Genomic DNA, 13,203 nt, shown 5'->3' on the forward strand with positions numbered 1-13,203 from the left:
GTTCATCTCTGATATTTCTCTATATATTGATGCCAGTCTCACGTCAAATATAAAATGTACAATCATCGCAATAGCAAATTTATCGTATTTCATAATTGATCATAAAGTACAGATTCTAGGACACACATGTCATACTCGAGGCCTCTGACTGGTATTCCTGCGGCCCTTTTTTTCACTCCAAGAAAATAACGAGAAGTATATAATATATGAGTATAAACTAGAATTCTACCCAACAGCAAGACATAAAAACCATGCAGGGTTTTATGACCATGCAAGGGTGGTCATAAAAAAGCTTCCCCGGCATATGAAACCTTAGCGGCCTATCCGCTCAACCAACTGAAATGAAATTTCAGGTATTGTTATTTGAAGCTACACGCCAGATCGTAATGATTTAAAACAATAAAGCTCTCACGGTTATGTTTGCAGTGAAAAATGTCGAAATTTTCGAAGGCCAACCCACATTTTTCCTGCGGGAATTGAATACCTCATTAAAAAAATCTGACGTGTACACCACATGACTTCCTTGTACGGAATATAAAATTATATGCATTTTTTCTTGCACGTCATTTAAACTTATTGGATTGAATTAAATCTACTTCGTCGACAGCGCATAAACCACAATAGAATAAATGCATTCTTTAAAATTCACTCTATTTGTTTACCATAGCGACAGTCTGGCGCTAGGTTCACTTAACAGTATTATATTTCGTTCATATTATAACTCAGAATGCACACAATTTATATCATTTAAAGAATTATCTAATCGTTGCCACATGTTCTATTCAAATACTGTAATAAAGCTAGAACGATGCATAAAAGAAACTAAGCAAACAAAACAAAAAAGAACAGTTTTTCACAGACGATTGAGTATTTCTCATTCAAATAATTCAATTCTCACTTCGCGATAAGGCAAAAATACATAAAAACTCAAAATATCTGTATTAAAAGTTACGAAGTAAATCTTAAACACTTCTTTCCTCGAAAAAATTCCAGAAAGTATTAAGCATGATTTAATTCGTAATAATAAATGAAGGCGTTATCTTTATTGTTGCGAAGCTAAGTTTTTCTAGATTGGCAATAAATCCACTATCCTGCTGTTTGAAATGTAAACAAGCAATGGCCGCCATGGGAAAAAAAAAATATTAGGCTTAGCGGCACTTACACAACTTTAAAATTGTTGATAATTCTAAAAATATTGCATACAGATTTACTAAAGGCATAAAAACTCAACCAGAAGATAAGAACAACATAATCCAATCATTTTTAAAGCAAAAAATGTACAATTTGCAAACATATAAGAGTAGAGAAACTGAGATCACTGAGCCGGGTAATATAGTGGATATATATATAAATATATTTATATACGTTTGGTGCGGCCGATTGCAACCAAAATACGAGGTGGACATCTACATGTTATAGCAATCCTATATACAAAATTTCAACGTTCTGAGGCTACTCGTTTTTTAGTTATGTGAGATACGTACGTACGTACATACGTTCGTACAGACGCCACGAAAAATTCTCTTCAGAATTCATTCAAGCACTTTTATAATTTTTTGGGAAGAAAAGAGTATTTTATTGTATCCTTAAGTACAGATATCACGCAAATACATCGTTAAATTGCATTCGAAAGCGGTCAAAATGGATATTTTCGTTGAAATATGTTGCCTGAAACTTTTCGCGATTACAATACTTCCTTTTTACTTCGTACAAGGAAGTAAAAACCATAAATCGCATTGGTACGATACACGCGTGACAAAATGTCGGCGTAAAATATTGTTAACATTTAGAAAAAAAAAAAAAAAAAGAGCTTTGTAAAAGACTAATGACAAGACTAGAGAGGAGAAGGGGAAAAACACTTTGATTGAAATTAGATAGTTTCGTCATGCCCACCTCCGCAGACGATAACGCATTGCGTGCGGGAGATCGTTGACAACAATGACGAATGTAATGTCACTGGTGGAATCTAATTAACTTCACGTTTTATGGAATCTTTGATGTGTACACCTTAGATTTCAGATAATTATAGGAACAGAAATCCATCGGAATGACGTCGAGGAATCACGGTGGCCGCGAAACCATCAAGTTACTGGAGATGGCTCTTCTCCAAAGTGCTATTGCAGCACTTGCCGAACAGATGTGGTGACGTATGGAGGAGTATCATCTTGCATCCATACAATGTTATTACCGACATTTCGCTGCTGCAATTCTGTAATTACGTAATTTTGTAACATTGTTGTATACCGAGTACTTGTAATGGAGCACGCCGCACCAGACAGTCACTTTAGCGTCGTGTAAAGGCGGTCATAACATGAGGATTTTTGCCGCAAGAGGAGGATTCTGTCAGTCCAGTGAATGCAGTTGTTCGGGTTTACTATCTCAGTTAAGCAGTAATGCACCTCGTCTGTTAATAATATCAGCAATGGCCAGCTGTTCGAATTCCGTCCAATATGTGCAGCATATATGATGAGGAAGGATGATGACTATCCCTTCTTTATAAATGTTTTACGCTGGCAAGTTTCTTTATAAGTGTATCGTTCCAACACTTTATATTTTTTCAAAACACTGTGATCAGTTTGAGGAGGAAAAAAGTGGGTGCTCTCATTCAAAAATTTCGAAATGTTTTTATTGCAACCGTAACCGTGAGATCTCGAGAGCATATCTTCAAACAAAATTATCTGAAATTTCATTTTGGTTCGTTGAGCGAATAGGCCGCTAAGGGTCCAAATATTCGGAAAGTTTTTTTATGACCACCCTGTACACTTTCGGGAGCTATAAATGACTCATGAAAGAGTATCTCTATAAGAGTATTTTTCCAACCGAGGTTGAGAAAGTGCGGGAGCATTTACAGATTGAATTAACAGCAATTCAGTGAGATTCAATTCTAAAACGCAAATTCGGGGAAATCTGAATCCCTGAATTTCAGAAATATTTGCTACGCGATTCCCAGAAAGCCGCAAATTTGCATTGTACCGCGATTTTTATGTTCGTCGGTACGCATCAGTGTGAACAACTTTTCTCAGTTATGAAGACAAATGTCATCTAGGCTAACAGATATTCGCCCGACTCTTATTCTGAAATCATTAGGTGCACAAAACACGCCTTCATACATCAGAAAGCTAGTTTCAGGAAGAAAGATGCTTGGTATGGAGAAAGAAACAACAGATATCTTTCATGTACTATCAAGATTTCTTTTCCTTCTATTTTTTAAGAACAACAGTATTACGTATGATTTCTGTGTATTTAATCATTTTTAAGTACATCATTAAATATTAAAATGACTTTCTTATTACTGTACACGATGACTATTTGACCCACTAAGTGGTACTAAGTGAGTAAGTATTAGGTAAGTGGGAGTACTAGGTACACTGTATATTGAGTCCTAAGTACTGATATGTCTGCTAGTTTATATCTCTGTTTTATATTTTATATTTAGAGGTACCATTATTCAATATACGGTGCTTTTTCTTGCAACTTCTAGCAACTTTTTAAGTGCTTTGTATTGATGAATTATAAATTTAAATGACCTTCAGTGATTAGCGTACGCTAAACTCTAGGTGTCGCGAAAGAGGGAAAAAAATATCACGTTTCAGAAATAAAATCTGTTTTATATCATTACTCGATCAGAAGACTAATTTTTTTCCCTGTAACGGAGCAATCATTGCCGAATTTAATAGTAGTTTTCCGCCTTGAACATATTGTTGCAATGTTACATAAATATTAATATTTTCGTTATAAAAATTGGTCTAGCGTCCTTGGAGAGTTGTTTTGAAAACACTTTGCACTTAGTTCAGAATTTTATTAGTGATTTACATGTGGTATTGCTTCCATCGACTTATCGAGATGGTTCTTGCTCCAGCCATAATGGATGGTTTAACGCCCGAAATGGAAAAAATAGCAGAAATGGAACTTGGTGAAACACCTCAAATTAAGAAGGAATCCTTGGAAAAACTCAAGAAACTTATAGAACGTAAGCGTTGAAATTTTTCTTTTTTAAATCTTTTTTTACACTTGGCAAAAACTATTGTTTTCATGATATATAATTATACGATTTATTTATATTTTTGGTAACGATTTACAAATAACATCAACATTTGAGTAATTCAGAATTGTTTCAAATTTGAATATCAGCCCAAAACTACGAAGAATCGCGCACTGCAAACTTCAAGTGAAATATTTCATTTATAAGAGCAGCATTCCACACATTTTTTTTTATTTGTAACCTTAATTTAATTATTAATGTTATTCCAGACTGATGTGATTTAAAGTGAATTTAATTCAATATATATTTAAAACAGAGAATGTATTGCTGTTGTCTTGTCTATGAATTTCAGAGACGAATGGTTGTCAGAGCCTCAAGGGGTTAAGACATTCCAATTTTAACGTTGATCAACTCGTGTGATAGTCCCACCTTTCTCCTCTACCATGAATCCCCACGAGAGGACTTTCGGCTCACCACGCATTTATATTGTCTCCATGCCGTAAAGACACTATACATTTACAAACATCCATACCTTCTCGAGGATTCGAATTCGGGCTCTTCGGTACAGCAGTAAGCTCCCCAAACCACTATACCATCTGGGCGGCAGATAATGTATTCAGCTGCTAATAAAATGAACATTTGAAAAACATTTGTGCATTTGAAGCAATTCTAAGAAAAACAACATTTTGATTGACATAATAGAACGCTACTTTTTCATTCAGCCATTATATATGGTTTTCGTAATCGCAAAGATAACACGTTGTACTCCATTGGAAGAAAGATATAAGTGGAACGCGCAATTTTTCACTGCACCCACTATACAAAAGGAGAGGGGAAACGGGACAAGAATCCTCCAGAACATATGGGATTTTTCTTTAGGTAACATAATCCAAAAGATGGTATAATAAATTTACATTTCCGTAATTTAATGGGTAGTTTCACACTGTTAAAAATAAGCCCAATATATCTCATTTTCTGTTAACTGAGTAATAAAAAGATAAGGAATTAGCCTTAACACTTTTGGTGACAAAAAATGAGATCGATAAAGTGATCATTATATCACTGTAATTACTATGTAGTACATACGAAGAAACCATGAAACTAATTCTTTACTGGAATTCTTCTTTGCTTACTAAAGTTTATTTTAATTAAACTTTAATGGTCATGAAACTAAAAAATATAGCTATGCACATGCATTTATTTGCATGTAAAGGAATCCTGCTTTAGAAAAGAAAAAAAAACTAAATCTGGCATTTTAAATTAGCGACGATGAATTATGTTCTGAATTTAACTATAGACCTAATTTCGTAACTACCATTTACACCATTCCTGAGTAATGCAAAATTTAAAAATTTTCGATAACATCTTTAATAAATGTTTTTTTTTTTTTTTTTTTTTTTTTTTTTTTGTTTGTTTTACTGTACATGGGATGCAGTTCCTTCGCTTCTAATAGAAGTCTAATAGGATACTCCAGGAACAAAGGCTGTTACTGGTTGTCAAAGAGTATCCGCTAAAGGGAAATGCATTGGTATCCCAATTCAAAGATTCGGACATTCACAAACAGTACGATAATGGGAAATGCTCTGTAAAATGGAATGTTCATTAATGAAAGTTCGATTGAGCAAAGTCGTACTGTCACCTGTATGGTGCTCAAGTTTCTTGCCAACGACAGGCGCAAGCTTGCACTCCTTGCCACGATGAATTCCGTGGTCTTGTTCTTATGTTACTAGCAAACAAGTGTGATAAGCCACAACAACAACCAGGCACGGATTTATGTATAAGCTACACAAGCTATAGCTTAGGGACCCCATTTTCTTGGGGGCCCAAAAAATTCAAATACATTATAACAAACTTATAAAGGGCCCCATATCTCTAACAGTTTAGGGCCTTATCAAGTCTAAATCTGGCTTTTACAGCAACAACAACATTTTTATTTTAACTAACTATTCCTAATTTTTCATAACTAAAAAAAAGACCCATCTCATGCTTAACATATGTAAAACACATGCCATGCAAAATTCAAAGGCGTTTTCACGGGCATATACTTAATCAATCCTCAAAACACTACTCATAATTAACCGCAAAGAAGTGAAAATCTACCAGTCAAATAAGAACAAAAATCACAGATAAATGGCTATATTATTTGGCTCAAATTTATTCTGGAATGCTGGCAGACCAGAGGTTCCATTTTGAGAAATAAATAACCCTTATAAGTCACAACAACTACAACAACAACATATTTTCTATTTGTACTTTTTACATTCAGAAAAGTATACTTGAATGATCAACTTTTGAAATTAGACAAAAATGCAACCTTCCGTTTTATCTTTATATTTTATACTAGCAGCTAAGCTGCCAGCCTTCGTCTAGCTTTTAAATGTACCGGAAAAATGACTGAAGGGAACACCAAACGTTAAATTTAAAAACTGCGCAGAATTCGGAAACAATGGACTTTATTATATGACACTTTTATTCTCATTAATTTTCATCGTTCATGGCCACTCGAAGCCACGAATTCTCTCCCACGCTCTTAGCTCACAATCTCATGTCGCAAACTTCAAGAGCCCAAGGCGCATGCGTAGACGCTAGTACAGAAATGCGCGCGCAGGCGCAACATACCGCCCGCCTTGACATGATGTAATCGTTCAAAATTAAATCTTACAATAAAAAATTACACAGTGTGACAATACAAAATACAGGTAAATAATTGTAAACATCAACATAATAACATCAACAAAATCAAACTACTATAATAAGAAAATACAATAATTCATTACAAACATACTTTTTGTTTAATTTGGTATATGTAAAACACAAATTTTATTAATTGATCTCTTAAAAATACCTCTTTTTCGTTTTCACTGAAACTACTCTAACCTTATTGTCTTTACCTAAGTGTATTTCTACAATTCTGCCAAGAGGCCAGTTACATACAGGACCATTAACAGTCTTTAAAATTACCATAGTTGCAACCTTCATATTGTCTTTTTCAAAGAACCATCTAGTTCTTCCTTGCATCCTCAAATAGTTATTTCTCCAATACTTCCAAATCGTTTGCACTATTTTAGTCAATTTTTGCCGGTTCTTTAATCTATTATCTTTAACGTTTAAAATATTAGGTTCTGCAATAGCCGTGATAGGTCTGCCTATCAGGAAATGGCCTGGTGTCAAGATATCAAAATCTCTGGTTCAGATGATAAAGGATGCAAAGGCCTAGAATTCAAAATGCCTTCAATTTGAGCAATTACTGTAAGAAACTCCTCATAGGTTAGTTTCAAATTGTCTACTAATGAAATGTTTCAACATTCTCTATTTCCCAAAATTTTCTTATTGTTTGTTCTAAGTTATCAGATTTTTTCATTAACTCACAATGCACGCGGCTCTGTTCTTCTGATGTAACGCTTCCCGACACTATAAACCCAAACACACTGTTTTTTAAAATAAGACTCGAGTTTTCATAGCGAATTTATTCAGATTTTAATATCTCAAAGAAAACCTCAGCTCTATACGTTCTGGAACATTAAAATTCTCATCAGCTAAATTTATGTTACAAAAATCCTGCATTTTAATATCAATTTTCCTTGAAGGAATCAAATCTTGCGTGATTTTTCGTACTACTAATAAGTCTAAATGTTTCATGTAACTTTTATCTTTAATGCTAATGCATGCCGAAACTCTCTTTCGAATTGTAAACAAGGGATCATTTAATCTGGAAATCACAATGTTTACCTTCTCAGAATCAAAGTTTAATTTATTCGCACAGTCTCTGCTTATAAACGATGAAGTACTGCCCTCATCAAGTAATGTTTTGACTGGATGTACCTTGCCCATATCATCATTAATAAAGCAAATAGCCGTGCTCAGAAGAACACATTTTTTGGATCGATTTACAACTGTCGCTGTAAACAGAGCATTACCGCTGTTAGGCAGGAAGTCTGGCGCTAGAGGGGAAAGCATACTGTTACTCGTTGTTTCTTTTTTATTTTTTTTCATTCACTTTCGATGATTTATTTTCTACTGGAAAATGCAGTGTCATGTTGTGTCTTCTCCCACAAACGAAACACGAAAACTTTGATTTGCAGTTTTTAACAGAATGACTTAATGAGAGGCAATTAAAACACAATTTATGACTTTTGATTATTTCAACTCTCATTCACTGGTTGTTTCAAGAAATTTGGGCATTTTGCCAAAAAAATGATTTTTCTACACAGAACACACTTTAAGCCTTTTACATCGGCAAGGAATACCTTTGAAAAATTTTTCGACATTCTGTAATTGTTGCGAGATATTTGAAAACTGTCCACACTTACGGTATGGGATTTTCCACGAGATGTAAAAACTAAATCTGTTTCCTTTGCCATTTGTTGAGGCGGAAACCAACTTTCAGCTTGCCTTACAGAAATATGGGCTGACGTTTCTCGATTTAATGCCTCAAACAATTTGTCTGATATTATTAACTGCTTCAAAGTTTCAAAATCAGACACTTTCCTCAATTTTAAGTAATATTCAAAACTTGTCGTTAATCGCGACACGAACTGCACATGGGACTCATTTAGGCGTTGAGCCTTTTTAAAATTCTCTAAAACAATTTGTGGTTAAGTTTGAATTCTTTTAGAACAATAGCTTTTACTTTTTCATAGTCACTTAACTCCTCATCTCTATTATACACGATAATGTTCGAAGCCCGTTCCCCTAACAAGTTTAACAATATTTACTCTTTAGATTTCTCAGACACATTTTTTTGTCGTGAAAGCTCTTTCTAAAGACGAGAAAAAATAACTCCAGTTTTCAGGTTTACTCGGAACCCTCAATGTTAGTTTTCTTATACTTTTAATAAGGGAATCTAAGGAATCAGAACTTTCTCCTTTAGTTTCGTTTTGATCATTATCACTTTTGCTTTCAGCTCGCAATCGAACAATTTCCAGTTCTGTTTTACATCTCTCTAATTTAATTTGTTCTAACTGTAATACTTCAGCTCCCTCAGATTTACGATGCTCTACTATGGAATTACCCAACTCTATTGCCGAATTTGGATCGGATTTAAAAGCTTCACTACTTTTAATCGCTAAATTTTAATCTGTAACAGTTACATATTCACTTAATTCTATATTTAGTTCTAAAGCCAATAGCTTTAAATCTTCTTTAAGTGCACCTTTTATCAACATTATACTCTTAATAAAATAACACAAGATAATAAGTAATTGTTCTCAAATACTTAAACACAGTAACACAATATATAAATACTATAAATTTTCTCAAAACTCTTACACAGTATCTCTAATAAAATGGCACTTTATTTTTAAATTGAAAGTACTGTCTTACTCGTTACTTGTAAATAACTCATAATCCATAGATCTCTGGCCGAGGACGGACCACGACGTTTCGCACAGGCGCTACACTATAATAAATTCGGAAACAATGAACTGTATTATAACACACTTTTACTCTCATTAATTTACATCGTTCATGGCCACTCGAAGCCACTGTACCATAGTCGTATCGCCGTCAATAAACAAGACATGTTCTAGGCTAAATATTTGTCTTTATATACAACTATGTACAGATTAGAATTTAGAAATACTTTAAAATACATTTTCACTTCAGTAGAGCGCGCAAGCCAGCGTCCGCTCTTTTCTCTTTCACATCTCAATCTCTCTTTACTCCCACCTGCGAGGAGGGGACCACTCCACCAGGGGGGAAAGTCCACTCCCCTCTTCCGGCCGAGGCGAGAATAGGGTTCTCTGTCCCTTCTTTTATGGTGGGCGACCAAGCGTTCTTCAGAGAAGGGGAACGTTACAGCGCCTTCCCCCTTCGAAGAAACATTTTGCTCATCAAAATGTTTAAGTATATTTGAGATAAAGAGTTAGTTACACTTACACATATACATAAGAAAAAAAAATCACATAGAAGTACCGTGATATTACATCAAGGCCAGTGACACAATTAAAATACATAAAATTCACAAAAGAATACAGAGATAAATACAAGTTAAAGCTACATTATTTTTTTAAGTTGCAGACCTGCTTAGACTGTCAGCATTTTTATGGCTCTTCCCAGCTCGATGAATAACTTGAAAATTATCCGGCTGCAGGGCTAACGCCCACCGCATTGGCCTAATATTAGAGCCTGCATTAGTTTTTAACCAAATTAAGGGGTTGTGGTCATTAATTATAGTAAATTTTGGACCGTCCAAATAATAATGCAATTTTTTTACAGCAAAAATTATACATGCACATTCTTTTTCAGTTGTGCTGTACTTAGCTTCCGTCACTGAAAACTTCTCGCTTAAGTACAAGATGGGATGTTCGGTGTTGTTCTCATCCATTTGTGTTAATACTACTCCCATCCCTAAATCGGAAGCATCAGTTTGCACCATAAATTCTCTATTAAAATCTGGTGCGTGTAGCACAGTTCCTTCGTTAATTTTTCCTTCAACTGAACAAATGCGTCTTCGCATTCCTTTGTCCAAGGAATTTCCCCCTTCTTTTCTTTTTCCTTTAAGGCATTCGTCAGTGGAGAAGCTATAACCGAAAAAATCAGAATATACCTGCTGTAATAACCTGCCAAACCTAAAAATGCCCTTACTTGAGTTTTTGTTTTCGGAGTGGGATAATCAGCTACTGCTTTAACCTTTGCCTCAGCTAATCGTCTGATTCCCTGTCCTACGATGTGCCCCAGATACGTTACATGGTTTTGAGCAAAACGACACTTTGACGGCTTAACGGTCAAATTTGCCGCAGTTATTTTTCCCAAAACGCAATTTAAATGCTTCATATGATCTTCCCAAGTATTGGGAAAAATAGCAACATCGTCCAAATACGGGACAGCAAAGCCTTCACACCCTTTTAATAACTCAGCCATCAACTTACTGAAAAAGTAGGGAGCGTTTTTCAACCCAAATAGCATACGCAGTGATCTATATGCCCCAAATGTCGTGACGAAAACGGCCAATCTTTGGGCTCTTGGACTTAAAGGAATTTGCCAGTATCCTTTTGCCAAATCTAGAATTGTTATATACCTGGAAGACGAAATAAGCTCCACTCTTTCCTCTATATTTGGCAAGGGGAAGAACTCAGTACGTATTACTTCATTTAGGCGCCGGTAATCTATACACGGTTTCGGGTCTTTCCCGGACGCCTCCACTAGAATCATAGGCGAAGTGTAGTCCGATTTCCCTAACTCGATTATGTGCAAATCTAACATCCTCTGAATCTCCGTTTTCAAAATTTCCGTTTGCCTTAGGGATGCTTTATAGGGTCTAGATCTGACTGGTTTGTCGCTTATTAATTCAATGTCATGCACTACTAATTCCGTTATTCCCGGCTCTTTGGAGAAAGTCTTAGAAAATCTATTTAGTAAATCTCGTAATTGATCTACATGGCGAGGTTCCAACCGATCTTCTAAGCTGCTAGATTGGATTATGTCTTCGAAATCGTAAATGTTAGGATTTGGATCTAGATACGGAAAATCTACCTCTTGATCCACACCTTCTTCATTCTTACTTTCAGATGATAAAGCATTGATTTTCTCAGGTCTTTTATAATAGGGTTTTAACATATTTACATGATAAATATGAGACTTCTTTCCAGACATTTTTACAATGTAATTTGTATCCGATATTTTATTTTCGATAACTCCCGGCCCCAACCACTGGACTGCCGGATTATTCGGTTTCGATATATAGCGAAAACCAACACTAAATCCCCTTTTTTGAATTCACGCTTCACGGCGTTTTTGTCATACCATAGTTTACGTTTAATTTGCAGTTCTTCCATTCTTTGCACAGCGATCTTCTGATACCGTTTTAATTTATTAATCAATTCGAAAACATATTCAGTTACTGGATTTTCTTCATTCTGCTTCTCCGTCCAATGCTCAAATAATAAGGTTTCAGGTGTCCTTAAATTCCTACCATGCACTAATTCGGCAGGTGAAAACCCAGTGCTTTCATGGGTTACCGTTCTTAAGGCAAACAACGCCGACGGAAGGTGTTTTTCCCAATCCGTTCCAGCTTCCAGACATATAGCTCGTAAGAGTCGTTTGAGTGTTCTATGAAAACGTTCGATCGGATTCGATTGGGGGTGGCTAACCGAACTATGACTAACCTTAATCCCAAACCCATTGGAAAATTCCGTAGTAAGTGCACTTACGAAAGACGTTCCGAGATCATATTGGATTTCTTTCGGAAAACCCATACGACTAAAAATATTAATCAGGGCATCCGTCACAGAAACTGAACTCACATAACTCACTGGAATAGCGTCAGAGTATTTAGACGACAAGCATATGGCTGTTATTAGGTAACGTTTTCCCGTTGAACTGACCGGCAGGGGGCCTACTGCATCAATGTTTAATTTAGAAAAAATTTCTTGAATGACGGGTACTAGTTTCAGAGGGGCTTTTTTTTATTTCATTTGGTCTCCCGGCTCGTTGACATTTGTCACAGGAACGAACGTAATCTTCAATTTCCTTATAACAACCAGGCCAAAAAATATCGTAAAAGCCTATCCTTCGATTTTGTAACCCCCAAATGAGCCGACGTTCCTTCGTGGCATAATGCTTGGATTTTCTTCCGAAATTCTATTGGCACTACCAGTATTTTTTTTTTTTTTTCATTTCCGTAACGATCTCTTTGAACTCGAGACAAAAGACCGTTCTCAATACGGTAAGTATGTTTCGATGATTGATTACCATTTCTTGAACTAATAGAGTCGTAAATCGCTTTTAACGTTTCACACCTTTTCTGTTAGTCACTAAATGTCCTTCGGTCAGTCTTTATTAGAGCAATTTCTCCCCCGCTGCTCTCGGCATGGAGGTAGGAAAGGGAGGAGGGGCCATTCCGCGCCTAGAAGTGAAGCACTGCTTTGAAGCTTGGGTCACCAGACGGGGTGTTCTTTGTTTACATTAAGGAGCTCGCTTGACAAGATTCTGATAGTATTTCGACACACGACAGTTCCATAGAAATCGAAAAAGGGACACTCTCGCATGAAAGAAACATTCATAGTGTGATGGATAATAGCAATTTGTATAGTTTAGTGACATTTACGCAAAAATCACATCTTGGTTATTTTTCGATAACTAACAACAGCGATCTTGATTATGAATTTGTTTTATAAAATTCTAAGCTGTCGCACTACAAAAATATAGATTTTAAAAAAATTGCTAAAAGAGATCTGCCAAAATTTATTTTCTAGAAGATTTGAAAAGTTTGAAACTTGATG

At 35.5% G+C, this 13,203-nt stretch overlaps 1 protein-coding gene across 2 annotated transcripts in view; it reads left to right on the forward strand.

Moving 5' to 3' along the window:
• Positions 1-3,765: 3,765 nt before the first annotated feature.
• LOC118202521 (alpha-tocopherol transfer protein-like) overlaps positions 3,766-13,203 on the forward strand; it is a 94,519-nt gene continuing 85,081 nt past the window's right edge. Inside the window, exon 1 of one of the 2 annotated variants that reach the window (XM_085820326.1) lies at positions 3,766-3,970. In XM_085820326.1, coding sequence (XP_085676452.1) covers positions 3,814-3,970 — 157 coding nt within the window. In that variant the 5' untranslated portion in view covers positions 3,766-3,813. The remainder of the gene's footprint in view (positions 3,971-13,203) is intronic. The other variant, XM_085820317.1, reaches the window with a different exon arrangement.

The sequence above is a fragment of the Stegodyphus dumicola genome, chromosome 1, assembly GCF_044657685.1.
Source record: "Stegodyphus dumicola isolate Sdum_Otavi_A_Nest chromosome 1, ASM4465768v1".
Taxonomy (NCBI): Eukaryota; Metazoa; Arthropoda; class Arachnida; order Araneae; family Eresidae; genus Stegodyphus; species Stegodyphus dumicola.